Below are 26,994 nucleotides of genomic sequence, written 5' to 3'. Positions count from 1 at the left end.
TTCCCACTTGAGCTTTCAAATGAGACCCCACACCCTGGCTGACCCACAAATTGCAGCTTTGTGAGAGACCACACAGCAGGGGGCCCAGCTAAACTAAGCCCATATTTCTGACACACAATAACTGTTAAATAGTACATGTGTGTTGTACGTTATTGAGTGTGTGTAATAATCTGTGACGCACCAATGGATAACTAATGCAGCAGTTTTAGGCATGTTCTTTTTTTTTTTTTTTTTTTACAGAGACAGAGTCAGAGAGAGGGATAGATAGGGACAGACAGACAGGAACGGAGAGAGATGAGAAGCATCGATCATTAGTTTTTTATTGCGACACCTTAGTTGTTCATTGATTGCTTTCTCATATGTGCCTTGACCATGGGGCTACAGCAGACCGAGTAACGGCTTGCTCAAGCTGGTGACCTCGGGGTCTCGAACCTGGGTCCTCCGCATCCCAGTCCGATGATCTATCCACTGCGCTACTGCCTGGTCAGGCCTTAGGCATGTTCTTAATATCACTGACCCTTGGCCTTTTTCTCTAGAAGGGAGGATAACACATGACCACCTCTCGGGTTTGGTAGGAGGATTCAATAAAGCAAGAGATGGAGAGCCAACATTTTGCAAAGTTAATGGTAGGGGTTCAATAAACAGTAGCCACTGGGCTGCTCCAACCATCACCATCAACCGTGCCTGAAGGAAAAGTAACTCAATACATTTTCACAAGCTCTTCATGTGTGCCGTTCTGTGGAAGAATCAATATGACCCCATGAACTGCTCCCAGAAATTTACCTCTAGAAAAAGGGCAAAAAATACAGGCCAAAAAAATCTCTAGTTGCCTTAAACTGCTCAGCTCATCAGGTTGAAGGCGACTGTGCGTGCTTCCCAGTAACGCTGCACCAGAGAGATTCCTGAGTTCAGTGCTGTGGTCGGATTCGTGACACAGAGTCATTCATTTATCTGCTGTCAGGGCCTGGGGAGAAGGGCAAAGTTGGCTAGCTCTTTGAGGCAGCGTTTTTCCAAGTTACTGTAGAAAAATTTAAGTTCACGTTTTCTTTATCAGTGATCCGTCATACTTAACCCCAGTGGAGAGTATAACCTCTGGATATTAGTCACTGTCCAGTGGTCATACTTAAAACTAACAGTGCAAACATAGATTCTGTACTGCCTTGCCAGGACAGCTTGGCTGATCCAACAGATTTTCACTCCGTAGGACGGAGTCTGCTGGATTTGTGCTTTCGATTTTTGTTGTTGTTGTTGTTCCATCTTCCCCGGAGGAGTCAGAACTGGAAGCCATCAGGCGAGCCCGTCACTGTCGTGTCGGCGGCGTTCAGTACTGTGCTTGCGTCTCTCCTCTTTTATAACTTCTCCCGCCACCTCGTTTAGCTCCTACGCACTCTCTTTATCTCACGCACACGGGGTGCCGCCCACTTCTAAAATGGCACCGATTTGACTGGGGGGGTGGAGAAAGCATGCGCGCATTTTCATTTTGATTCGCTGATGACACTTGTCTCCGCCTTTGCCGTTCTGCTCCAGCCAGCAGCAGGACTTGCCCTTTTCACAGAACAGCTGTCGCGAAGCCCAGGGTTAGAAGGTGATCTTGGAAGGGACTTAAGAAGACAGACGTGGGTTAGAAGCTCACGGAGAGGTCCCTTCTGGACTTGTACGGTCAATGATCTCTGGAAATGGAATGAAATACCATGATGTTTTAACAAGGTTGTTGGTACTTATACCTTAATGGTTTAGAAAAAAACAGATAAGAGATGGAAGAACATTTTCTCTTTGTTCCAAAGTGGGAGCCGTGACTAAGTGTTTTGCGTGGGTAAACTCTGGAAATAACAGTAGTTTAATTTTAAATACTTGCGATGAGGAAGGCGAAGAGGCAAGTCTTTCGGGCACGGTTTGTTGTATTGCTTTGAAAAGGAAGAAATTATTTCTCGAAAGTTCTGCATTTATGTTCCTTTGTGTGACGGAATACACTGCATTTCATTAGCTATATAGCCTTTGGCTGGTCAGAAATAAATATTTTACTAGTACCATTACCATTACATTAACGACTTCTACCAATTTGAAATATTCATCAACTGAGTTTGGATTTTTTAAAGATTAAAAATAGCCTCTGGCTTTTGGGAACCATTGCTTCTTTATCTGTAAAATGGGGAGAGGGGAATGATACGGACTTGTAGTGTTTCCTTGGATTTTAAATTGAAATGTGACAAGACCTGGCAGGGACTAGAGGTCCATTCCATGCTGGCGATATGACAATGATGACGATAATGACTGTGATGAAGAAACTACAGCAAAGATTTATATATCATGGTTATTCCTATTGAAAGTTTTCTGAACTCTGTACCACGTCATTGCAAATTTTCCTAGGTGGGTTCTTAATGCAATCACCCTAGCAATCTAACATCCATATGTTTTGTGAGATATTGCCTTTCCATAAGTGACCCAAAGCCCCTCTCTCTTTCTTCATTTATTCATTTCATAGAAGAATCTAGTGTGAGGAAACCAACTTCCTCGAACTGACCTTGGCTTTCTATAGTGTCTCCAACAGACCAAATCTGCCTGCGGCCGACGTGTTGGAGCAAAAAAAATGTCTTAGCAAGGACCTTGATGCAGATGACAATGTGGGGAGCCCTGTGCCTTCTCTGTAGTCAGGAGTCTCCTCCATGACACGTGGCAGAGGTGACAGAGGGATGGGCTGTTTGATGTTATCAGACGACATGGCTAACGGCATGTGTGTGGTAGACGGGGGCACTGTCGGAGCCCGGTCTCTGCTCACGGACCAACTCTGTGGCACGTCGCTGCTCAGTCTCCACGACTTCCTCATCGCTGGAGAGTAATTGTCCGATTTTAGAGCAATTCCCATTATGGATAGTTGACACTAAGGAAGAATGGGTAACTTCAACCAAATTTCATCTTTTTAGTAATTTTATGAAAATGCCTGTTTTATGGAAAGATCTCCCCACCAGAGGTAAATTGCTGCATTAATATTAATCCTTGGAATGAGGTAATATGTTCTTGAATGAACAGGGAGAGAATCGTTTAAGAATAACTGTCCCATTTTACCTTGGGAGCTGAAAGCAAGACGCTGACACCAGGTAATTATCAATAAAATATCTGCACATCATTTTATTTGTAATTAACCAGGCTATTATTACATTACCCCCTGCACTGTAAGCTGTTGTAAACACACACACACACGCACACACACCTGAATCAACTCTCATTTAAGACTACAACATTATCTAAGCTATAGCTAAGGGAGACAGCAAAAATAAAACCAAGTTAAGGGTCGTGCACTCTGCGGCTTGGAAGACACACGAGGCTGGACGTGAGGCCGCAGCACCGGGGTCAGACGGTCCGGGTCACAGACACCGACGGGAAGGGCAGACGGAGGAATGCCCTGCTTAGGGGATTCCCGTGACGCTTGGAGCATCGGAAGCCTCTTAAATGGTGTTCCTTTTGCTAGTGGTCGGGTGGAAGTGCCCTGTTCAACGTGACCTTTAAAACTCTCCATAAACCCAGAGAAGCACCGAGATTTCCCCTCGTGAAGAGCTAGCGTAACTTTGGTTCAGATGGGTTTTGAGCATGATTAAGTGTCTGGGAATGGATGCGTCAGGGCCTGAACAACATCTGAATGCTTCTCGGAAGAGCCGTCAGGGGTGTCTCTCAGCTGGGGAATCCTGCCAGTGGCGACCTGCCACCAACCACCTTGATTATCTAACTGTCACCTGAAAACAATAGCAGCCGCCAGAGAAACATGAAATGTGAAAATGCGAAATGAGTTTGCTGCCAATGTCTTCTTGCTTTGATGGGGGAAAGGGATGATGAGCAGCTGCAGCGAGGCCGGCCTCAGGAGCACCAGGACCCGGAGGCTACCGTGGGGAGAGGCGGACAGGCCGCCGAGAAGCGGAGACACGTCCTTCCTCGTGCAGACCCTAGGGACAGTATTCAAACGGCGTAGCCTTGGCTGAGGCTGTCCATGAGGGAGCATTCTCCTTTCCGGTTGGAAAATCTTTGCTTCTGCATGCGAGCTGTGGGTTGCTGGCTGAGAAAATGTTCTTTTGTTCCCATCGCGGTGTTTGCAAGACCGTCTGTGATGAGGAAGCTGCACCTGCATGCATGAAATCTAGCTGAGAAAGAGACAGCGAAATGGCCACCAACTTTCCTTTAAAGAGAACATTTTGTTTTCCTTTGCAATCCCATTCAGAAAAAAAACAAAACATAACAAATTTCTGTTAATAGCACCGTGTAGCAATGCTGCTGTGCTGGGTAAATGCACCTGGCTGAGTAAGTCTCTCCTTGCCTTTGGGACTCACCAGACATCACATTCTAGCCAGGTTAGCCGGGGCCTAGCGGACCAGCTCTTCGCGGGCAGGTGCTCTGCCCTGTTCAGTGATGTCCCCAGAGACCCCAGCAGAAGACTAATGAAGCTCAATAGTCATTATCCCATGGCTGATCCCTTATTAAACATACAGTAACGTGCGGGCCTCCTGGGCATACCGGTGGCCAGAGAGGGTCCTCACGGTCATTCATCAATGAGTGTACATGTGAGTGTGTCTTGCTCAGAGGGGGAGGTTCTGGGTGTAGAAAGGTTCTCAGTAGATGTTCACCTTTGAGATTGTCTGAATTTGTATGTTACCTGTCTTATACTAAACAAACAGAGAAAGCCATTGCTCTTTTTGAAGGACTGCAGGTTTGGTGATGAAAAATGATAGAGCCCTGGCCGGTTGGCTCAATGGTAGAGTGTCAGCCTGGTGTGTAGATGTCCTGGGTTTGATTCCCAGTCAGGGCACACAAGAGAAGTAACCATCTGCTTCTCCACCCCTCACCGTCCCCCTTCTCTCTCTGTTCCTCTCCCACAGCCATGGTTCAGTGCATCGGCCCCAGCCACTCATGATGGCTCTATAGAGCCTTTACCTCAGGTACTAAAAATAGCTTGGTTGCAAGCATGGTCCTAGATACACAGAGCATAGGCCCTAGTTGCTGGGTTGATCCTGGACGGGGTGCATGTGGGAGTCTGTCTCTCTGTCTCCCCTCCTCTCATTTGAAAAGAAAAAAGAAAAAAATTTAAAGAAAACAGAAAAATGACAGACTTGAGGTACTACTGAGACCACTCTCTCAGTAGGATGGATTGTTTATCAATAACAGTGATTATAGTGACTGGCAGGCAGTGAAGAAATTTGAATAATTGTAATTACCTGCCAGACTCTTAAGATCTCAAAAGAACCTTAAAGGTCACTCAGGCACTTTGAAACATCACTGCTTAATGGGAATTCAGCTTTTGCTTAAATACCTATCACTTGAATTGTACCTGACAAGACAATCCATTTGGTATTTGAATTGTTCTAATTTAGGCATTGACCAACTGTTTTTGCAAAGGGGCAGATATTAGCACAAAAGCACCATAGACAACACATAAATGAACAGGCAGTCGGTGCTTCATAAAACTTCATTTACGAAAGTAGTCAGTGGGCTGGATTGGGTCCATGAGTTTGCCAATCATTGCTCTGTTCGTCTTCCCTATCCAGGAAAAAAAAAATCGTCTCCTTAGTGGCCTAATTCAACTGTTCGGGGTCACACTTAAGAGCTAATCAAACTCTCTCCTGTAACTTGAGCGAGTCATTTGAAGAAGGTGATACCCTCCTTCCAAGTCACCTGTGTTCTGCATTTCCCTCACCTGTCCTCAGGTGTCCGGAGTCCAAGTCTCCTGCCCCATCCCGAGTGTGGTTGGCTGGACTCGTTTATTTTGATAACCACTGTAGTATGGGTGTTGCTAAGGAAGATTTCAGACCCTAAAACCTCCTTTCCTACACCAAAACAGTGTTTAAATCTCTTCTTTACTGCATTGTGCCTATTCTTTGTGTCACCCCCACACAGGTCCAAGCTGTCCTGTTAGCACAAGTGCAACGGTTCAAGCCCCGCCCTTCCCAGAGGCCAGAGCCTGTCTGGATGAGTCGGGACTCACCCTCCAGGTCCCTTGCTGACTGACTGGGTGGCTCTGTAGGTAGATGCCACCCCTTTCTGGGCTGGCATCTGTTTTCTCCCTTCGAAGCTGGAGATGCTAACACAGCCAGGTGGACTGGACCGAGAGAGGTGGACGTGTTTGGTGAACGGGAAAGAGCTAAGTAAAATTATTAGAGATTATCAGGACCAGACCACCCGGCGGAAAGCCCCAGGTACAAGTCGTGTGCTCTGCCAACGATCAGCTTGGAGGCTGAGAGGTCATCCCTCCCACCTTCCCACATATGTGACGAGGCCAGTGGGAAATGGGATGTGAGAGGCTTTGAACCCTGCAAAGCACACAAGAAAAGTAGAAAGGCGTTGACAAGGAGAGAGACTGATTTTTAAAAAGGAAGCATGTTGTCCAATTTTCCTGAACCATTTCTAAGGAGTCCCTTCTTCCCTCCCTCCCGGACCCCCTGTCCGCCACCCCCACCCACATCCTAGACTTGTCTGGCTGAACTACACAGAGTCGTTCCCTAAAAGTTACAGCCAGGTGCGCATTCTCTCGGCAGGCTGTATTTTTTTAGTGTTTGGAGTTCCCCACAATTCCCCTCCAAGTCCTGGCAAATGCTGTCTCTGTACATGGAACATCCTCCCCTTCCCTGACACCTGTCCCCTCCACTGGCTGATTCCCAGTCATCTTCGGAAGCTTCTCCACCAGGAAGCCTTCCCCAGTCCCCCAAATCCAGGGAGGAGCCCCTCTTCATGCTGCCACTCAGCCTGCAGGCCCCCCTCCCCCGGCCCCCAGCCCCAGCCTTCCCACCCGTCCTGCCGCCCGGTCTGTCTCCCTTCCAGACCAAGTACTGTGAGGTCCAGGGCCGAGGCATGTTCACAGCCGAGTGCCCAGAGCCATCAGGGTGCTGGGCACATAGCGAGTGCACAAATGAATGGGAAAGAACAAAAGCAAAGCGCCCTGAGAAAGGGCGAACCAATCATGCCCAGCAGTGCACCCATTACCGGTTGCCAAACCCTCTTACACAGTGGCCCTGCAAAGTGCGGAGGTGGGCAGGGATCACGACCACGCTGTCCCCGTGAGTGATGGGAGGTGACTGGAAGCTGGGTCCTCTCCTCCGGCTCCCTGTCCACTGTCTCCGCCACCCACCGCCACGTAGGCTCAGCCCATGGTCTGGTCTGCGGCTCCAGGGAGGGCCCAGCACTGACAGAGGCCTGGCCTCCCTGGCTCCTGTCCATCCTCTGGCTCTCCTCTTCGGGGTCCCTCAGCTCCTACCCAGATAAGATGCCTGTTGGCAGCTCCATCCCTATCCATAAGTATTTCTTCATCAGCCTGGTTCTTCTCCTGCTCCCTCTTCACCTAACTCACGCCTGGAGACCCAATTCCAATGCCACTGCCTCTGTGTCGCTGGCTGTAGCCCTGCAGTAGCCAGTTTAGTCTACATCTCCAAGAGTAGTACTTGTAACCCCCCTCACAGCGATTTCCGCCCAGTGTGCCGCAAGAACTCGTGCAACGTGCAGCACCTGACTGGCCAGGGACACTCCCTCTGCCTTAGATCATCAAATGAAAAAACGGCAACCGGCCCTGGCTGGTTGACTCAGCGGTAGAGCGTCGGCCTGGCGTGCGGGGGACCCGGGTTCGATTCCCGGCCAGGGCACACAGGAGAAGTGCCCATTTGCTTCTCCACTTCCCCCCCTCCTTCCTCTCTGTCTCTCTCTTCCCCTCCCACAGCCAAGGCTCCATTGGAGCAAAGATGGCCCGGGCGCTGGGGATGGCTCCTTGGCCTCTGCCCCAGGGGTGCTAGAGTGGCTCTGGTCACGGCAGAGCGACATCCCGGAGGGGCAGAGCATTGCCCCCTGGTAGGCAGAGCGTCGCTCCTGGTGGGCGTGCCAGGTGGATCCCGGTCGGGCGCATGCGGGAGTCCGTCTGACTGTCTCTCCCGTTTCCAGCTTCAGAAAAATACAAAAAAAAAAACCCCCCAAAAAATAGCAACCACCAATGCAACGATAGCGGTCCGGTGTGAATGCCCATCTTGAACCACAAATATGATTTATAAGTCATATAACAGAGCTGCATTTTATTGGTCAGGTTGCATAATAAAATTGTGTCCAATTGGTTAATTCTTGGTACCAGAAACCTTTATATACAAGTATAGGCACCTGGTTGTTGTTTTTTTAATGTCACAGTGGAGCAAAAAGGGTACACAATTACTATTATTTATTTGTTTGTTTTGTAAATCAATCAAAATTATTTCTATGTTTTGTCAGATTGGCAAGAATGCATATATATTTTTTGGTGTGCTGCTGAATTTTGGTAATTACTGTATTTTTTGCTCCATAAGATGCACCTGACCATAAGACACATCTAGAGTTTTAAGGAGGAAAATAAGAAAAAAAAAAATTCTGAACCAAATGTGTGTTAAAATATTTAATAAAATACCATATGCACAGGCATTTCCCCCTCCACTTTTTGGGGGAGGGGGAGTGCATCTTATGGAGTGAAAAATACGGTAGTTTACATGTGCCATGAGATGAAAAAGGTTGAAAATCGCTGCCATATAAGACAGAGCTGATCAATTCAAAGCCAGACCGAGGGTCTGGTGACGATCACAGCAGCTATCTTACATGGAGAGCTAGCTCTGCTCTAGGGACTTTACACACACATCTCCCTTGTTATCTTAAATGTCAGGCAGGCATTTCTATATGTATTGTCTACGTTTTCCTTCGTCCTGGCTGACAGAACAGAGTAATAGGTAAGAACGTGAGCTTTGGGGTCAGGGAGACCAGGCTGCAACTCCCAAGACCATCATTTGCCAGCGGTCAGACTTTAGGGAACACAGAGTACCTGTGTGAGCTTCCTTCTAAGAAGGGATAATGAGCCCAGCCTACCTCCCAGGCTTTGGGGAGGTTACAGCGAGCTCTTGTATAGACCCCTCAGTACCTGGAGTCCCCGCGTGGGTTAAGCTCTCCATAAATGCTTCTAGGAAAGCCTAGAGGACAAGGGCCTTAACGAAGTCATCTTTGCAAATCTAGAGCCCAGCACGGTGCCCGCCTTGAGGGGATGCCCCTTACCAGTTTGGAGAGGTATCCTGCCACGGCTTTGCAGATGGGCGTGATGGAAATGTCTGACCCTTGCGATGCATGGGTCTCCCTAACCCCAAAATACTCGGGCAGCCTCCCCCACCCCCGGAGAAAAGCATGAAGAACGACAATGCAATGTACCTGCTCAATAAGATGGAGCCCCACCCGGAACCCAGGGAACACACAAGACAGGGTGAGCATGCTGGCTCTGGATACTGCACCAGCCAGCATTTTTCAAGTTGTCATGAACTGTGAGTGAGATGCTTCTGTTGTCAAATCACATTTTCCCACAGGCTGCCCTGTTTCCTGGAATGAATGGCGGGATCCAGATACTGTTTGGGCCCGGAATACAAGCTCTGGGGTTCTGTTTAGCGTAAGCACTTCCTATTCCGTAGCAGGAACGAGACTTCTTCTACAGAGTGGGGAAGTAAGACCCTGTGTACCCAGCTGTTGTAGAGGAGACAGCGGTGGGGTGTAAGAACCAGGAGGCCTGCTTCTGGACCCCGTTCTGCTTTGGGGCGCCCAGGGCACTGGGCAGATTTCCTTGCTCACAGGTAACAGCAGTGGTCACCACCTGCTGTAAGGAAGTTCACCCCCCACCCCCCACCCCCCCGCCCTGTTAGGGGTTGTTTGGCGAGGTCCTGGATGAGCAGGAGACAGGCTTCCTACCTTAGAGCAGATAGATGTTAAGGGCTTTATGTGCTATGAGCTTTGGGGACAAAGACTCCATTTTAACTGAAGATGTTAAGTAACTTAGGGAACAGGTACGGATTTGAATTCTGGTCTGAGAGGCACTAAATCTAGAAACAGGATGGCTCCCGGAAGAAGGTTCTAGGGGTTCCCTGGGTGGACAACTGAACACGGGGATGGGTGGGCTGGCGCAGCTACGGGGCGGGGATCTGTTAGGGAGGTTGATCACCAGACAGCTGCTCCCAGTAGCCCCCGGGCCTGTCCCTCCTCGGGAAGGTAGGGAGAGCTCAGAGCAGAGAGCTGAGCGACCTGTGTTTCCCTGATGAAGAGACAGTAAGCGCAGGAGCAAAATGTCCAGAAAGGAGGGAGGGATGCCAGAGGAAGAAGGAGACTCCTCCTTCGCCCTCGTTCTCAGGTCCCCATGTACACCACGTGGGTGGGAGCGGATCACACACACCCACGCGCCCACAGGCACCTTCGCGGAGCTCCCGCCCAGGCTGGGCCCATCTCCGTGCCTGTGGGCGCTGGGCCTCCGAGGGCCACGTCGCCACCACCTGCTGCTACAACCCACTAAGGGGGGCAAGAGCATCTTCGTGCCTTCCCACATTCGCCCCCGCCCAGCGCAGACCTCCCTCCGCCCCTCCATCCTCCAAAGCCAGACTGAGGCCACGTCTGCCCCAGGCCCCCTCCCCTGCGTCGAGGAGGCAGCGGAGGGAGGAGCTCCGGCCGCACCGCCTGCCCTCCCCCCGAAACTCCCCCTTCTCTCCCCTCTGCCGCAGCCCCGCTTGTCGCGCGCGTCAGCGTGGGCTCCCCGGAGCGAGTCGCTAGGTAACGGGGCTGGCTCCGCAGACCCCGGGCTGGGGAAGCCCGCGCGCAGCGTCAGCAGCCGCGCCGCCGTGGGGCGGGCGCGGGGGGCGAACGGACCCTCCTCCCTCCCGGACCGCAGACCCGGGCGGCACGCTGCCCCCTCCCAGGACGTCTTAACCCTCCGCGATCGTCGCGGCCAGGGTGCCCCTTTCTTGTAGGTACCCCGACGCTGCCAGCCTTTTTCACCTTCCCCACCCGGGCGCACTCCGGTGGGCGCCCAATTGCCGCGGTTGCTGTCGCGGCCGGTCAACTGCTCTCTGGGGCCAGGGCTGGGACGGTGGCGGGCGCGGGGGGCACGCGACGAGCCGGGCAGCTCCTGCCACCGCCACCGCGGGACCGGACATGTGCTAAAGTTTGTGGGGCCCAGCGCCCTCCTGGGCGCGCCGCGGAGCGGTGGGTGGGGCGCCGCGGTCCTGGTGGGTGCCCCGCGTCCGCGGCCCCCGCCGGGCGCAGCTCTGCGCGCTCTTACGATCTGTTTCTCTCTTTCCCTCCGCGCTGTCTCCCCGAGGTCCTCCCTCCGAGCCCCCGCGCGGGGCATGAGGAGCCCCGCGGCGCCTCCCGGAGACCACCCGGCTTCGTGCACAACTCGCCAGCGGCGGACGGGGACATGAGCAGAGCGAACGGGGTCCCGCGCCCGGCGGTCAGCCCCATCCGGCGGCAGCCAGCGGGTCGGCACTGCCCGGGAGAATGAGGCAGGAGCCGGCAGCAGCCTCTTCTCTCTCCTCCTTCTCCTCGCCGTCCTCCGGCTCCGGCGCCCCGGGCCAGGACCGGGCTGTGGCTCTGCTGCGTGCCCCGCGCGCCCCCCGCCCGCCTCCGGATGCGCTGCTCGGTAAGCCAGGCCCTCCGCCTCGGGAACAAAGCCCTTTCTCCCGGCCCGGAGGCCGCCTCCGAGCCCCCTGCCCGGCTCCCACCCAGAGCCCGGAAGCCTGAGAGGTTTCCGATGGAAGCCCTCCATGTCCCTATTCCTCAGACCCTGCCTGGAGGCCGATTGCCTGGGCACCTTCTAGACCCGGTGCTTTCCTCCGCCAGCCAGAAGCAGATGTGGGTTTGACACGCAGGCAGGAGACCTGTTTGGTCAAGATGAGGGTATATGCATCCTGGCTCAGACTCTGTGTGTGTGTGTGTGTGTGTGTGTGTGTGTGTACTGGAGTGGGTACGACTCGTACAATGACCGTGTAATGGGAGTCCAGGCTCTGCTGAGTAGGTGTGCCTCAAAACCACCCGAGGAAATAGGTTACCTTCTCCCATGGCTCAGATTTAGAAACTGAGGCCCAGAGAGCTTGGTTGAATCACTTAATCAAGGTCACAAGGCAAGGAAGTGGGAGACCAGGATTGGAACCCTGGATAAACTCTTTCTACTTCTCCAACCTGATCCTTTTATAACAAACACACCTGTCCCACTTCCTCCACCAACTGCTCCCTTCTGGACTCATTGTGTATGTGTGAGAGTGTGTGTGTGTGTGTATGTGTGTGTGTGTGTGTGTGTGTGTGTGTGTGTGTGTGTTTGAAAATATTTGTGTGCTGGTATTTGCTGGGATGAAATAAATGGCTGGTAGCTTGTACTCTTTGTCCATCCCTCCATCACACGCCTCCTGATCCCTACCTAATGTGCACTGTGAGTATCAGCTACTCTGTTTTGATGGGAGTGTATTGCTGTCTTCCCCTGCCTGCTGTCTCTCCTGTAGAATGCAAAGGGCAGTATGTGGCTCCTCTCGTGTGCCCCTTCCATGCTGTGTGCGCCCAGCACGTGCTGAGCCTCAGAACTGCGTCCTGGCCCTCTCTGTGGGGTGAAGGCTAACCAAGGCTAGCTGCCCCTGGTTGTGTAAGTCTTGGAGAGTGTTACTTAACCAGCTCAAGGGCTGATCCCAGATGGCCACCGGGCAGGAGTCAATCCTGTCGGAAATTTGATCTTGATTCACGTTTGACAACCCTCCATGTCTGTGGGACCTCGCAGAACCCAGAAGAAAAAGGGACGGGGTGTTAACGGAGATGGAAACCTTCCTGCTTGCTCCCAGTTCTCTAGTTTGCAGCCTTTAACTGTGTGCTGAGTGCATTTAGGTCGATCTGAAAGGGGGAAGCCACGCAGAACTGGTTGGTCCTGGTCTGAGGGGCTTGTCTAATCGGTGGAGTCACTGAGTGTTGGGCTTGGTTTGTCTGCACAATTTTTACAGGGTTGGTGTCAGTGCAGGGAACATCCCTTAACAATAAAGGGCCTCAGTCTTCTTGCTAGTAAAAGGAGCGGAGTTGGGTTGGACGACCTCTCAGATGCCTTCTAACGACAGGGTTCTGCCAGGGGGAGAGGCGTGGGTTATGGGCCCGAGCTGGGTGTATGAGCTTACCAGACACATACATTTGAACTAATAGCTCTGCATTGAATAGGTTGTTGGTTTCCAAGAGGAGGGTGTGAGGGAGCGAGCTGCCAAGATTCAGGCTCCAGCCGAGTGAGGCGCAGACTGAGCAGGGCTCTGGTGGTTCCTCAGTGGGCCACAGCGTGGTGGTTCCTCAGTGGGCCGCAGCGTGGTGGTTCCTCAGTGGGCTACAGCGTGGTGGTTCCTCAGTGGGCCACAGCGTGGTGGTTCCTCAGTGGGTTACAGCGTGGTGGTTCCTCAGTGGGTTACAGCGTGGTGGTTCCTCAGTGGGCAGCGTGGTGGTTCCTCAGTGGGCTACAGCGTGGTGGTTCCTCAGTGGGCTACAGCGTGGTGGTTCCTCAGTGGGTTACAGCGTGGTGGTTCCTCAGTGGGCAGCGTGGTGGTTCCTCAGTGGGCTACAGCGTGGTGGTTCCTCAGTGGGCTACAGCGTGGTGGTTCCTCAGTGGGCCGCAGCACAGTGGTTCCTCAGTGGGCTACAGCGTGGTGGTTCCTCAGTGGGCTACAGCACGGTGGTTCCTCAGTGGGCTACAGCGTGGTGGTTCCTCAGTGGGCTTTCCTCAGTGGGCTACAGCGTGGTGGTTCCTCAGTGGGCTACAGCATGGTGGTTCCTCAGTGGGCTACAGCACGGTGGTTCCTCAGTGGGCTACAGCGTGGTGGTTCCTCAGTGGGCTACAGCACGGTGGTTCCTCAGTGGGCTACAGCGTGGTGGTTCCTCAGTGGGCTACAGCATGGTGGTTCCTCAGTGGGCTACGGCATGGTGGTTCCTCAGTGGGCTACAGCGTGGTGGTTCCTCAGTGGGCTACAGCACGGTGGTTCCTCAGTGGGCTACAGCGTGGTGGTTCCTCAGTGGGCTGCAACGTGGTGGTTCCTCAGTGGGCTACAGCGTGGTGGTTCCTCAGTGGGCTACAGCGTGGTGGTTCCTCAGTGGGCCGCAGTGTGGTGGTTCCTCAGTGGGCCACAGCGTGGTGGCGATGCATGACCCAAGGTGCTAGGTCGGGGCAGCGGGATAGGTGAGGCATTTCATTTGGAGAGATGACATTGGCCCCTAAGGTCTGATCAAATACAATGCAGCAGCTGGATGCCCAGCTGGCCAGAAAGCTCCAGGCTGGTGAGCTTGCCTGTCCCTTCCAGAAAGAATCCATCACAGTTGAACAGGTAAAACCTTCACAGGTTAAACAATGAAAAGCACGTAAATTAAAGTGAGTTTCATTCTCAACCCGCTTTATTGTTTGCTGAGTATATTAATTTAGTATATTAATTTAGAGTAATTAACAACTAAATTCATCAACCTGACCTGTGGGCCCTTAATGGGGTTGTCATAGGTCTCTTAAAAATGTGGATGAATGAATGAAGCTTTCCAAGTGTTACTGAATCCCAAATGAAATGGACACACCTCCCTTTTCTCCCAGGAAGGAAGCTCTCCGTGGGGTTTGTGACTTTTTGGAACTCACAAAACCAGAGCAACGCTTTCCATTTTGACAAGCTCACGGGCTCTGGGGATGGCAAGTTACACACCTTGCGTGGGCATATCGGTCTCTCACCTTTGTGTGTTTCCACTCCTCATGAGGACCTGGTGAGGTTGTGCATCAGAATGAATACAGAGAAACAACCTCCATTAAGTTACTTTTGAAAATGACACTGTAATCATGAAAAGGGTGGTTTTTATGTCATGAATCATACTGCTGAGACCCAACATCGAACTGCACAATAAGTAAAAACATCACTTCTGGGCCTGACATTTAGTTTGTAATTCCTCAGTTCTCTCCCGTTTATTCTCCCCCCTCCCCCCTCCCCCCTCCCTGATGTAAAAATGTGCAATCAAGAATTGATCCAATTTTTCAATATTGCTTTCTCTTAAACCCACTTTTTTCCTGGATGGTCTCAAAAGATGAGCTCTTCTACACCGTAGATAGAACGACTTTGTGTTCAAGAACCTTCTAGGTGCCTTCGATTGCTGTGGGGAGAGCAGGAGGGACATGCATCCCATGAGTAACAACGATGAGACATTGCCCTTGTTGACGTCCCATTCCTGACTGGGGAGTCCAGGTCGTAAACTCTTTTGATGGGAACTGGCACGCCCAGCACTGTGAGAACCCAGCTCGAGTGCTGCGACACTTGGCCAACGTTAAGGGTACAGGCACTTACCTGTGTGGGGGTGTAGAGGAAAAGAGCGCCCTCTAGAGGCCAGAAGCCTGGCATTTATTCCTGACTCGGTTGCTAAGTGACTTTGGAACCTAGGACAAGTTCTTCCCATCCTGTAGGTCTTGATTTACATATATGCAATGTATGTGGCTCCGTGTCTTATGTACACGTGTGTAAATTAGTACCAGGTGATCTCCTCCAACTGTAAGCTCGAAGAGTCCTCAGAATTTGGATGCAGCTGGTTATTAATAGCTCCAGAAGGCTCTTTACTTTAAGGTTACATAACATTTTTCAATTAGACATCCATATAAACAGTAAGGAGCAGGTCACTGTAAAAGATGCTAGTTATTACCCTAAGTGGGGACTCTGGATGTGTGACAGTCGAGCTCTTCTCCAGCCTTCCCATCAGGGGAAGTTCCCTGCCCCGCGGAGCCTCGGCACATGTCTGAGAGGGCTAGGAGGAGCTGTGACCCTCTGGGGTCCATGTGGCAAAAGCTGCGAGAGCCCTTATGTAATGTGGTCAGTGAGGTAGGAGAAAGACGATGTTCTCGCTGTCAAGCTCCTGGTCCAAGGGGCATGGAGTTTTTGCCTCCATCTCAGGCTGTTCCTGGAAGGTAAAGGGGGAAGTGTGTAATTACTGTTTGCAATTGTTTTGAAAATGGAAAGTGCTTTAATTAGAGCCTTGAACTACGCTGAATGCTGAGAGATGAGGAGAGATGTGTGGATTTGGCAGGGGTGTTTTGCTGGGTTCTCTGGGCAGGCTGCTTGTAACACTTTCATAGTCCTGTTGTGGAGGGCAAGGCTTCCTAGCAGAGCTGCAGTCCTTGTCGGAGAAGGAGGGCAGAGAGGAAAGCAGTGGGAGAAAGGAACCTCCAGTCCGTAGACGTTTTGTCCTCTCCACTCTGCCAAGTAGAGATCATTACCTCCCTGTTCAGAGGAGGAACCCGGGCTCAGAGAGTGGACGTGTGTTGCTCAGGTTCCCACAGTTATTGAATGGCAGGACCAAGCATGATTTCAGATGCACTCCGCTAGGGTTTCAATCAGCCCACGGCCCCTCCCCTGCTGCCGCAATGTATCTGACAAGCAGAGTGTGTCCTCCATCCCAAATTTCTGGGCCACACCATGGCCTCCCGAAAAAAAAAAAAAACCTAATAGATTTGACGCTTTGAGGTAACGAAGGAGGTGATTTGGTTATGGAGAGACTCCTGAATTCACCGAGATTTTTGTTAGGACATTAGCTTTCTTTTAACTCTATGTCAAATATATTAGAGTCTAATGATGTTCAGAAATAAACCAACTGTTACCCCAAAAGGGTCAGTGTTGGTCGGGCTTGGGGAACAGTGTAAACACCTTCTCTAGGTCCCGTGTCAGCTCTGTGGGAAGTGATGACGAACCCAGGAGTGGGATGTTCTAGAAGGCACTGCCAGCCTGCACGTCCCAGAAAGGGCCCCGGCGTCCAAGTTACATAACAGGAGCTTTTGAAAAGAGAAGGACGCCTCCTCCGGGATGCCACATGGGTTAATTGTTCCCAAAATAACAAACTAGAGAAGGGAAGTAGAGAGAACATATTGAAGAACTTGAAGGTTTACCTACAGCTCTTAAGAATTTCCAGGACTTGGGAGGCAGCGTGGGTTTTGAAGACCGTTTGGAGCCGCCCATAGAGAGAGGCGGTCCTGTCAGACAGGGCGTGTGGCCTGAGGAAGTCCCAGCCCCTCAGCACAGTGGCTGCTGATCTTCCTCAGTTGGCCTGTGCACCTGGCGGAGGGTCGACAGTGCCCAGAGCAGGAGATCCCCAAATTCCATCTGCCGCACACACTGGACAGAGGCGAAGGGACGTCACTGAAATCCCTCGTGCTTCCATTCTCGTAATGACACTCCAGCAGGTTCTCCTGGCTGGCAATGTAACACCTCTCCAGCCCTGACGCTGACCTTGCCCGTGACACCAGAGTGATGTCTGCACAGACGTGACCCTCCCTCCACCTGTCCCGGATTACCAAATCATTTCCATGCCGCGAGCTTCCAGTGTTATGATAGGTGATTAACAAGGAGAAGCAGACAGAATCAGTTGGAAAACTCAACCGTGATTCATCTCTCCTCTCTAAAAATACCAAAACACCCTAGCAGCCAGCTCCGTTTTTGTTTTTTGTTTTTTGGGTTTTTTGTTTTTTTTTTGGTTTGGTGAATCAGAAATAACTTTCCACGTCCCCAAGTGAAACCCATGGAGTCTGTCTCTTCCCCCCCCCCTAATCTCGAGAGAACGGATGCCCAGGCACTTCAGCTCTGGGCTCGATCTCCAGCACACGTGGCTCTCGAGTGGCAGGAGATGTCAAAGTACCGTCCGGAGCCATTGGGGTGGTGTAGGGGGTGACAGCAGGAAGGCACTGAAGTCACGGCCTCTGATTTCTGATTTCTATGAACAGTTCTTTGGATGCAGTAAGGAGAAATGATTTAGCATCCATTTCCATTGGCAAGAATCACAGGGTTTTAGATGTTTCCAATGTGGGTGTCTCTATGGGGTTTCTCACAAGCGTGAGTGACAGCTGACACAGGGTTAAAAGCCTATACTTGCACAAGCCCCCTTGGTGGGCTGAGTGTCAGGTCCCAGAATTTGCAAAGGTCGTTGCTTCTGTGGACGCGTGTTACTGATGCCCAAAAGTCAGATGGTGGTGTTTGAGAGGATCGACGTGTTCCTGGCCCATTCCGTTTCTTAATAATCTGTGGTGTGCTGTTACGTGAGCCTCATTTAACATCCTGAAGCAGAGGGGCGAACGGGGAGCACGCGGCATCTCTCATTTTCCCCTCACCCGGGTTGTCAGCCTATACATATGCAACTCTGGGATCCTGACCAACGCAGAGCTCCGTTCTGCCACGGATAAACCGTTTTCAAGTCCACGTTGGTCTGGAACGTGATTCTCCCTAAAGATCTTTGTATTCCTTTTAATACAGAAAATGGATAATTGTGACAGTCCTCTCTTAATGAACAATATTGGCAAGTCTTATATTTCTAAATGAAGTGAAATTGCCTTAAGAGCACCAGGCCCAGGTGATGTGTGAACGCATACAGTCCCTGTTAATGTGCGAGAGGCGTGTACTGCATGCGAAGGAAGTAAGCCCTGCTTTGCAACATTGAGATCCAAAGGTGGACAGAGAAGCCTGCATCTGTGTTCTCTGTACGGATTGCAGGAGGGGGGAAACACACTTGGTTTCTAAAGGGGAACGTTGAGATTTTCCTCAGTCGGTTTTGCAGATAAAATCGTCATGGCCTCGGTCCTAAAATTCCCCGTGGAGGCCGATGCTGCTGCTACCCCACGAAGGCTGGTTGTCCTCAGACCTGCTCTGGGACATCCCTGGGGAGTCTGAGAGCTGTTCTGTCTACCCGTGCGGGCAAGAAGCCGTCTCCTCCGTCAGGGGGGCGCCTCCCTCTGCTCTTGCCTGATCGCTGGGGTCCACTCCCATCAACCTTCCATCAACAGGTGCTGCTTGTCAACAGTCTAACAGACATGTACGGGCCCCCGGCTCTGTTCTGGGCATTGGGGCTACAGTTGTGCACAAGAGACAGCTGTAGCGTGTCCATGCACGCCTCCTGTGCCTGTAGACCTGGGACGTCACCCCCTGCTTTTAAGGGTCCGTTAAAGATCTGGAGGTCTTGGGTGTGGCAATGGAACAAGGAGGCTGGCAGGGGGCTGGGAGCCAATGGCCCTGCTGGTCACTGTGCCTTCCCTTTCATCTCACCTGGGAGCCTGGGGACCAGCTGCTGCCCCACCCTGGCCCTCACTGGTGTCCCTGACTGTCAGGTGCGAGGATTGGGTCACTGCCATGTCCTTACAAGGGTGAGCTGAGGACTACCTCTGTGAAAGCACCTAGGAAGCTCACTAAAATCCACCTCCCTGGGTCTGTTGCAGACCCCTTGACTTAGAGCCTTTTTGACCTCCTGTATTTCTAATACCCTCCCAAGTAATTCTCACCTCTCCAAAATTTGAGAACCACAGACTCTCACCGGTAAATGAGAATGCCCTTTCCTGCTCCAGAAATACTCAGAAGGCGACCCCTGTCCCACGCTGGCCACTCCGAACCTCCTCCCACCACTAGTCCACCTTCTCTGCTTCTCAGCCACTCTCCCTGCTTCCCCTCCACCCTCTGCAGTCTGCTGTCCAGCGGCGCTGTGAGGGAACCTTCCGGGGGGTCACAGCCCTCTTCTGCGCAGGGCTCTCCAGTGTACCCAGAATCCATGAGAGCAGTGGCCAGGCACCTCCAGAAAGCCCCCAGGGCCCTGCAGGACCTGGCCTGCCCCTGACCACCGTCTTACCTCCTTCCCCTTCTCTCTTCCCCTTCTAGCCTCATGGCCTCCGTGCCCTTCCCAAAACCCACACAGCAGCCAGGCGTTCGCCCCATGAGAGCCCGTGGCACCTGGGGGCTGAGGACCAGGGTGCTCGGGGGTGCGGAACAGCCCTGGGGAGCGGCCGATTTCTGTCCCACCGCTGCTCTGACAACCCAGACAGACTGCCGCAGATGATGCTCGTGAGCTCACTGGGGCAGATCTCAGCTGCCACACCCTCCACCGTCGTACGGGTCATCTCAGGGGTGCCATTTCACGGGGTGACTCATCCTCGGACTGGCTTGCCAACATGGGTTTAGAAACCTCTTTCAGGGGAAATTTCTAGAAGCAGTCTGAACCTCTTCCATCCCCACCTTGGGGCGCACAGTGCCTGTGGCCACTGCTCATCCCAATGACCCCACCGTCCCTTCTTCTTACTGTCCCTCCAGCCGTGCCCAGGCCCCTCGGTACCAGGGAGAGGCAGTGGCTCTGGGGACTCTGCGTGGTTTCATCCCTGACTTCAGCGCTTGTTTTCATGCAGACGGGACAGGGGGGCCTGGGCAGTGGTTCTGTGCCTTCACCATCTTCTGCCAGGACAGAGACACGCTGGCCTGTGTATTAGGAGCGGGTCAAGCAAGCTGCACTTAGAGCTTTCAGTCTCACAGCGAGTAGGAGGGAGAGAGAGACCATCTCATAGGATTTACTTCCCAGGTCAGCCGAGCACGTAACTGGGTGTAGACACGTAAGGTGGACGGTGTTCGGTAGACGGGATGTTTGGTCAGCATGCGGCGCTATTTGAAGCCTGCCGGGCCCGCAGGACATCGGCATGAGGAGGGCCATGAACACCTCTCACCCTTTCCGGCCCCACCCATGGCGGACGCTCCTCCTCGAACTTCCTGATGGAAGGCGCGTTTTCACCCTCAGCATCAGCCTTCACGCAGACTCCTGCAGTGGACACCTGGACCAGCTTTCTCCGGAGAGGCCGTCAGGCCGGGTGGCGTGGAGGATGGAGATAAACAAGATGTTCCCAAGTCTTCGGCAGACTCCGGCGGTCAGGGGAGCGTGTTATGTAACTACCTGTGGCTAATTGGAGTGGATGACGTGCCTGGGGAAGCAGAGGAGGGAAAGATGGGTTTGGAAGGGGGAGGCTGGAGGCATCTGACACGAGCCTTGAGAGAGGAGTGAGGAATTTGCCAAGCGAGAAAAAGTAAAGTGTGAGCAGAGGTGCAGAGGCCGGAGCGCTGGGGACAGGAGAGCAGGTGCTGCCGTCACTGTCACCCAGCTGGGGATGCACAGACGCGTCTGTCCTGCCTTAATGGGGCTGGGTCTGGAATGCCGTGTGGAGGCATGTTCCGTGTCTTACTGGTAACAGGAAGCCGTGTGGAGGCATGTTCTGTGTCTTACTGGTAACGGGGAGCCATGTGGAGGCATGTTCTGTGTCTTACTGGTAACAGGGAGCCGTGTGGAGGCATGTTCTGTGTCTTACTGGTAACGGGGAGCCGTGTGGAGGCATGTTCTGTGTCTTACTGGTAACAGGGAGCCGTGTGGAGGCATGTTCTGTGTCTTACTGGTAACAGGGAGCCATGTGGAGGCATGTTCTGTGTCTTACTGGTAATGGGGAGCCATGTGGAGGCATGTTCTGTGTCTTACTGGTAACGGGGAGCCGTGTGGAGGCATGTTCTGTGTCTTACTGGTAACAGGGAGCCGTGTGGAGGCATGTTCTGTGTCTTACTGGTAACGGGGAGCCGTGTGGAGGCATGTTCTGTGTCTTACTGGTAACGGGGAGCCGTGTGGAGGCATGTTCTGTGTCTTACTGGTAACAGGGAGCCATGTGGAGGCATGTTCTGTGTCTTACTGGTAACAGGGAGCCATGTGGAGGCATGTTCTGTGTCTTACTGGTAACAGGGAGCCGTGTGGAGGCATGTTCTGTGTCTTACTGGTAACAGGGAGCCGTGTGGAGGCATGTTCTGTGTCTTACTGGTAACAGGGAGCCGTGTGGAGGCATGTTCTGTGTCTTACTGGTAACAGGAAGCCGTGTGGAGGCATGTTCTGTGTCTTACTGGTAACAGGGAGCCGTGTGGAGGCATGTTCTGTGTCTTACTGGTAACAGGGAGCCGTGTGGAGGCATGTTCTGTGTCTTACTGGTAACGGGGAGCCATGGGAGGTGTTTGAGTGCGGTGCAGGCTTTGAGAAGGTGGTCCTGTCTCGTGGCCCCCCTGCATCTCCTCTGTTGCAGTGAAGATGTGTAGAATGTTCAGGAAGAGGCACTGTGCAGGACTGAGTTGACTGCCTGGCTGTGACCTCTCAGCCTTGTGCCTCTGACCACGGCGGCTCCACCTGTCTGTATCTACTGAGTGATCTTCCAGGCGGGCGCTGCTGCTCAGACCCCGGCCATGCGGACCCTGCCCCGGGCTGGGCTGGGCAGCGAGATGGCTGCTGGCTCTGGCACTTGTTGCCCAGCCATCGTGGACTCCGGCCAATAGGAAATGGAGCGGGCAGTGTCCCAGCTTGATTCACCGAGCCGTGGGTCTCCCTGCGCCTCTGCAAATGCATTTAGGCTGCTCCTGGCCTAAAAACAACGCTCCCAGACCTACATCCACAGCTGAGAAAATCCAGGGCAGGCACTTGCCGGCCCGCCTCCCTGCGTTTCCCCCCGCTGCCTGCAGGATGGGCAGGGAAGGGGCTCAGCGTTGGGAACCAAGGTGTCTGACCATTTGCTTTGAAATGAACATGCATGGCAGGGTGGGTGACTTCTGCAGAGCTGGCAGGGCACATGGGATGTGGAGAAGAATGTCCCAGGGGTTATGCCACCTCCGCCCTCGACCGCCAGGCTGATTGCCAAATTGTGCCAAGGGCAAAGCAGCCTGGGCAGTTTGAAGAGTTCCGCCGGCTGGAGAGTTTACTGCGCCAGAATGTAGGCCAGGGAAGGGAATGCAGCTCCACTCTCACTGGCCCCTTGTCTAGGCCAACAAACGAAGGCCCAGAGAGGTGCAGCAGTTAGCCCAAGGTCACACAGCAGGCAGTAGCTGAGCATGGTATCAAATCATTCTGGAGTCAGTCATGATCTATGAGGCTGGCCAGTACCGTGTTGGCACAAGTCCCCATGGAAATGGGCACTTTGTATTCATACCGCCTTGCTGCCCACCAGCCACGAAAACTGTGGCTTTCTCCTTGCTGTGTTTCCTTTCCTCTTGGAAGCCAGCCCCAGAGCCAGGGTCCTGGGCCACCAGAGTTGGAGGGGAGCTGGGCATTATCCCCTGGTTGTGAGCTGTCTGTCCTTTGTGTGTGTGTGTGTGTGTGTGTGTGTGTGTGTGTGTGTGTGATTTCTTTGATTGCTGAGGTTTGAATGGCTGTTTAACACAAGGAGACTCAAGATTCATACATGGAGATAAAGCCAGCTGAGGTCTCTTGTTTGGAGACCTGGGCACATTAAAAGCCTCATAAGTTGTCCCAGGAAGCCTGTCACCCTGGCTGTAAAGCTCCTGGAATCAGCATCGCTGTCTCGGTCTTCTCTCAATTGCCTGGGCCCTGCGTTTCAGCACCATGGACAGAGCTTGCTTGCCCTCGGGCCTAGGGGCTGGCTTGGTGAGGAGAGGTGCGGAGCGGAAGGTTACCCCAGTGAGCTTCTGGTGAGACCTGGCTCCCTCCGCTGTATTTTTGTCTCCTTAAGTGGGTTCTCCCAATTGCGTGAGAAGCTGCTTGAAGTCCTGCTGGCTGACTTCTAAACAGTAAAACCTTTGAGGCTTTATTAGGCAGATATTTAAGTACAGTTCCCATTCATAAAATGCGTCCGTCACAGCCCTGCGCAGCCGGTAGGAATTGTTTGTGAGCTTTCCCAGTTTATTACTCTCCATCCCGGTAAACGTATGTTTACCAAACACGTTGGATAGGTAAGCTTGAGAGGCTCGTACGTTATTGAAGCCTGGGACAGAAGTAATCTACCTGCTGGCAAATTTCACAGGTTCCCCTCTCCCCTTATTTACCCTAGCTTTAGCGAAAGAAGACGGACCTTCACGGGGTGGAATGCTAAACGTTTGGGAAACGCGTGGGTGCCGTGCAGCGATTACCGGGAAGATGTTTTGCGCGTCTGACCTCGATCCCTCTTGTTTTTCTGGTCAGGAACCTAGCATCTGCCAGATTGGAGGGACACTTGTTCCAGGAGGTTTTGGTGGCTGTCACAGCTGCTTCCAGGGGGCGTGCGTGTTTTACTTGGAGCTGCTCTCAGGGTCAGACTGTGTAGAGCTCTGATTTCACTGTGTGATTCTTGGGCAATTTGTGTTTTGTGTTTCTAAGCCCTGTTTCCTCTTCTGTGCAATGGCTGTAATAATAATGAACAATAACCATAGCTTTTAAAATATCTGGTGCTTACTCTGGGTGGAGACCCTGAGCTACAGAAGTATTTTCCATGGATTATCTCCTTTCATCTGAGCAATAGCTTGATAAAGAAGTTACTATTTTTATTCCCATTTTACAGATGGGGAAACTAAGGCACAGAGTTTAATTTATTTAATACTGTATATAAAACACCTCCCAATGGTGACTTCAAACACTTGGTCGTCTTTTATTTTGTTCATAAGCCCAGAGGCTGCCTGGGCTCAGCTAGGTTGCTCTTGCTGTAAGCCTCACATGTGGCTGGGGCTGGGACCACCTGGAAGCCTCCCTCACTCACGTATCTGGCACCCAGGCTGGGAACATGCACGCAAGCTGGGGACATAGGCAGGTTGACCCAGCTGCGACTCCTTGGTCTCCACACAGTCCTTCCAGCATGGGACCAGGCTGGTCGGACTTCCCATGTGGTGGCTCAGGGCTCCCATGTTTGTGTCCCAAGAAAGGTGAGAAGGGCGGGGGATGGGGGGTGGTGCGTGTGTCTGTATCTCTTTTTGTGGCCGAGCCTCAGAAATCAAAACGGATCACTCCTGGCATGCTCTGTTCTATAGAAGCAAGTCACTATGGCCACCACATTGCAGCCCATACTGGTGGAAGGCACCTGGAAGAATTAAGCCAGCCCAGAAAGCTTAGGGGAGACGGTAGTGGGCGGTAAAGTGGGCGGTGACTCAGGCGCTCAGGTCCTGAGCTTGCCCCACCCCCCTCTGCCATTTTTAAACACTGACCCCCATGTGGTACAGAGACCAGAGCCCTGTCACCCAATGCGTGCCCCCTTGCTCACCCACCAGGTGTCCTCCCGAAGAAGCGGGCAGAGCCCTGTGAGAGCCCAGGCTCTGCTAGCTCAGTCCAGAGAGGCGCTGGTGTGGACCCCGGTGTCGCCGCCCCCTCCAGTGGCGTAGGAGAGGGGGGCAAGAGGGTATATCATGCCCCGGGGCCACTTGCAGAGGGGTGCCAAATGGTCTCCCAGACAAACAAGAAAAGCGTAGTAGAAGCGTAGTTGGGGGAGGGGGACAATAAAGTGTCATGCCCCCAGCGTCAGTTACGGTCGCTACGCCACCGGCCCCCTCACCCCTTCCTCCCCTTCACCAGGGCCACGGGCTCAGTGCCTGGGTCCATAGGCCCTTTGCCTCTGTGGACCACTTCCTCCATTATAAAAGGATAAAAAATTCTCTCTTAAGTACAAGTTAATTTTTTTCCCTTCTGATTTTAAAAGATATACAGTAGAAACACTTTCATGGGCCCTGTGCATGGTGCCATTAACGGAGACACTGGGCCTGCCTTGCCTCCCCTACCTGCCTCCTCCCCTCCTCACCCCATCCTCCCTTCTTTCCTCTCTTCCCTATCCCTCCCCACCCCATCCTCCCTCCTTCCCCTTCCCTCCCCTCCCTCCCTACCTCATCCTTTCTCCTCCCCTCCCTTCCTGACCCCACCCAACTTCTCTGCTTCCCTCCTCTCGTCACCCCATCCTCCCTCCTTCCCTCCCCTCCCCTCCTCTCCTCACCCCATCCTCCCCCCTTCCCTCCCTCCTCTCCTCACCCCATCCTTCCCCTTCCTTCCCCTCCCCTCCTCTCCTCACCCCATCCTCTCTCCTTCTCTCCCCTCCCCTCCTCTCCTCACCCCATCCTCCCTCCTTCCCTCCCCTCCCCTCCTCTCCTCACCCCATCCTCTCTCCTTCCCTCCCCTCCTCACCCCATCCTCTCTCCTTCCCCCCTCCTCACCCCATCCTCTCTCCTTCCCCCTCTCCTCACCCCATCCTCTCTCCTTCCCTCCCCTCCCCTCCCCTCCTCACCCCCTCACCCCATCTTCCCTCCTTCCCTCCCCTCCTCTCCTCTCCTCACCCCATCCTCTCTCCTTCCCTCCCCTCCCCTCCTCTCCTCACCCCATCCTCCCTCCTTCCCTCCCCTCCCCTCCTCTCCTCACCCCATCCTCCCTCCTTCCCTCCCCTTCCCCCCTCCTCACCCCATCCTCTCTCCTTCCCTCCCCTCCCCTCCTCTCCTCACCCCATCCTCCCTCCTTCCCTCCCCTTCCCCCTCCTCACCCCATCCTCTCTCCTTCCCTCCCCTCCCCTCCTCTCCTCACCCCATCCTCCCTCCTTCCCTCCCCTTCCCCCCTCCTCACCCCATCCTCCCTCCTTCCCTCCCCTTCCCCCCTCCTCACCCCATCCTCCCTCCTTCCCTCCCCTCCCCTCCTCTCCTCACCCCATCCTCCCTCCTTTCCTCTCCTCTCCTCCCTTTGCTCACACTTCTTCTCTCTTTACTCCACCCACACTGCATGGGCCACTCTCCTCTCCTGGACAGAGCTCTCAGGCTCTGGTCTCCACCCCCTGGCAGGACAGAGACTGGACCCTGTCCCCGGTCTCTGCGTCTCCTCTTTCTCCTGGGCTTTCACCGGGAAGGGCCTGCCTTGGACAAGGGACTCACGCAGAGACTTCCTCCCTGAGCAGTCACCTCTGTCTCTTTTCCGGCTCCTCTCTGACGTGGACATCCCTGGGGGACCATTTCCCTGAACGCTGCAGAGCGGTGGCAGGTCAGGGAGACAGCTTCTCTCCTGCTGCTGCCTGGGGTCGTGCGCCTTGATTAGCACATGGGGGGTGCAAGAACCAGACAACCCCCCCCACCAGCCAGCTCATAATCGTCCTCTCATCCATCTAGAAGCTTTGTATTCAGCAATTGTTCTGTGCCAACAAGACCCATCGGGCCTCTCAGTCCTCATGCCATGTAGAGGGGCAGAGAGACAGCAAAATCAACACGTGCATAAGCAATGAGAGACGTTCAATATGGAACCAGCCTTGGTGGGAACCACAGCGAGAAGTCAGTCCGCTTCATGGAGGGGGAGTGGTCACTGAAGGGTCAGCAGCAGCCAAGACGTCTCCCTTCCTCTCTGCCTGGAGCCCCAGTGTCACCATCTGATGCCCCCCTGCTGGCCCAGTCTCTCAACCTTCTCTTCCGGCTCCTCTGAGCCCTCAGCTGAGTGAGGGGCACCGCAGCGTGGCAGCCTCCACCCTGCATCTGTGACCTCACAACTCACTCCATCTTCTTGGGGCCTAAGTTCCCGAGTGGCCCAGTTGGGCGGGGGTCCCGCTGGGTGGGTAGGGTCCCCTGGAAGGAAGAGCTGCCTCTCTGGGGCTGTAACGGGGACGGTTCCCCAGGAAGGGCAGGCAGAGCTGGGAGACAGAAGTGACACCCTCAC

The 26,994-nt window shown here is 53.3% G+C and overlaps 1 protein-coding gene across 1 annotated transcript in view; it reads left to right on the top strand.

Moving 5' to 3' along the window:
• The first annotated feature begins 10,526 nt into the window (after nt 1-10,526).
• TUNAR (TCL1 upstream neural differentiation-associated RNA) overlaps nt 10,527-26,994 on the top strand; it is a 44,991-nt gene continuing 28,523 nt past the window's right edge. The window contains exons 1-2 of the mRNA XM_066343719.1: nt 10,527-10,747; nt 11,102-11,422. Of these exons, the coding sequence (XP_066199816.1) occupies nt 11,411-11,422 (12 nt within the window). The 5' untranslated portion in view covers nt 10,527-10,747; nt 11,102-11,410. The remainder of the gene's footprint in view (nt 10,748-11,101; nt 11,423-26,994) is intronic.

This window comes from Saccopteryx leptura, chromosome 6 (assembly GCF_036850995.1).
Source record: "Saccopteryx leptura isolate mSacLep1 chromosome 6, mSacLep1_pri_phased_curated, whole genome shotgun sequence".
NCBI lineage: Eukaryota > Metazoa > Chordata > Mammalia > Chiroptera > Emballonuridae > Saccopteryx > Saccopteryx leptura.
Note: the sequence above shows the minus strand (reverse complement) of the source record. Positions and strands in the feature narration are given on the sequence as shown.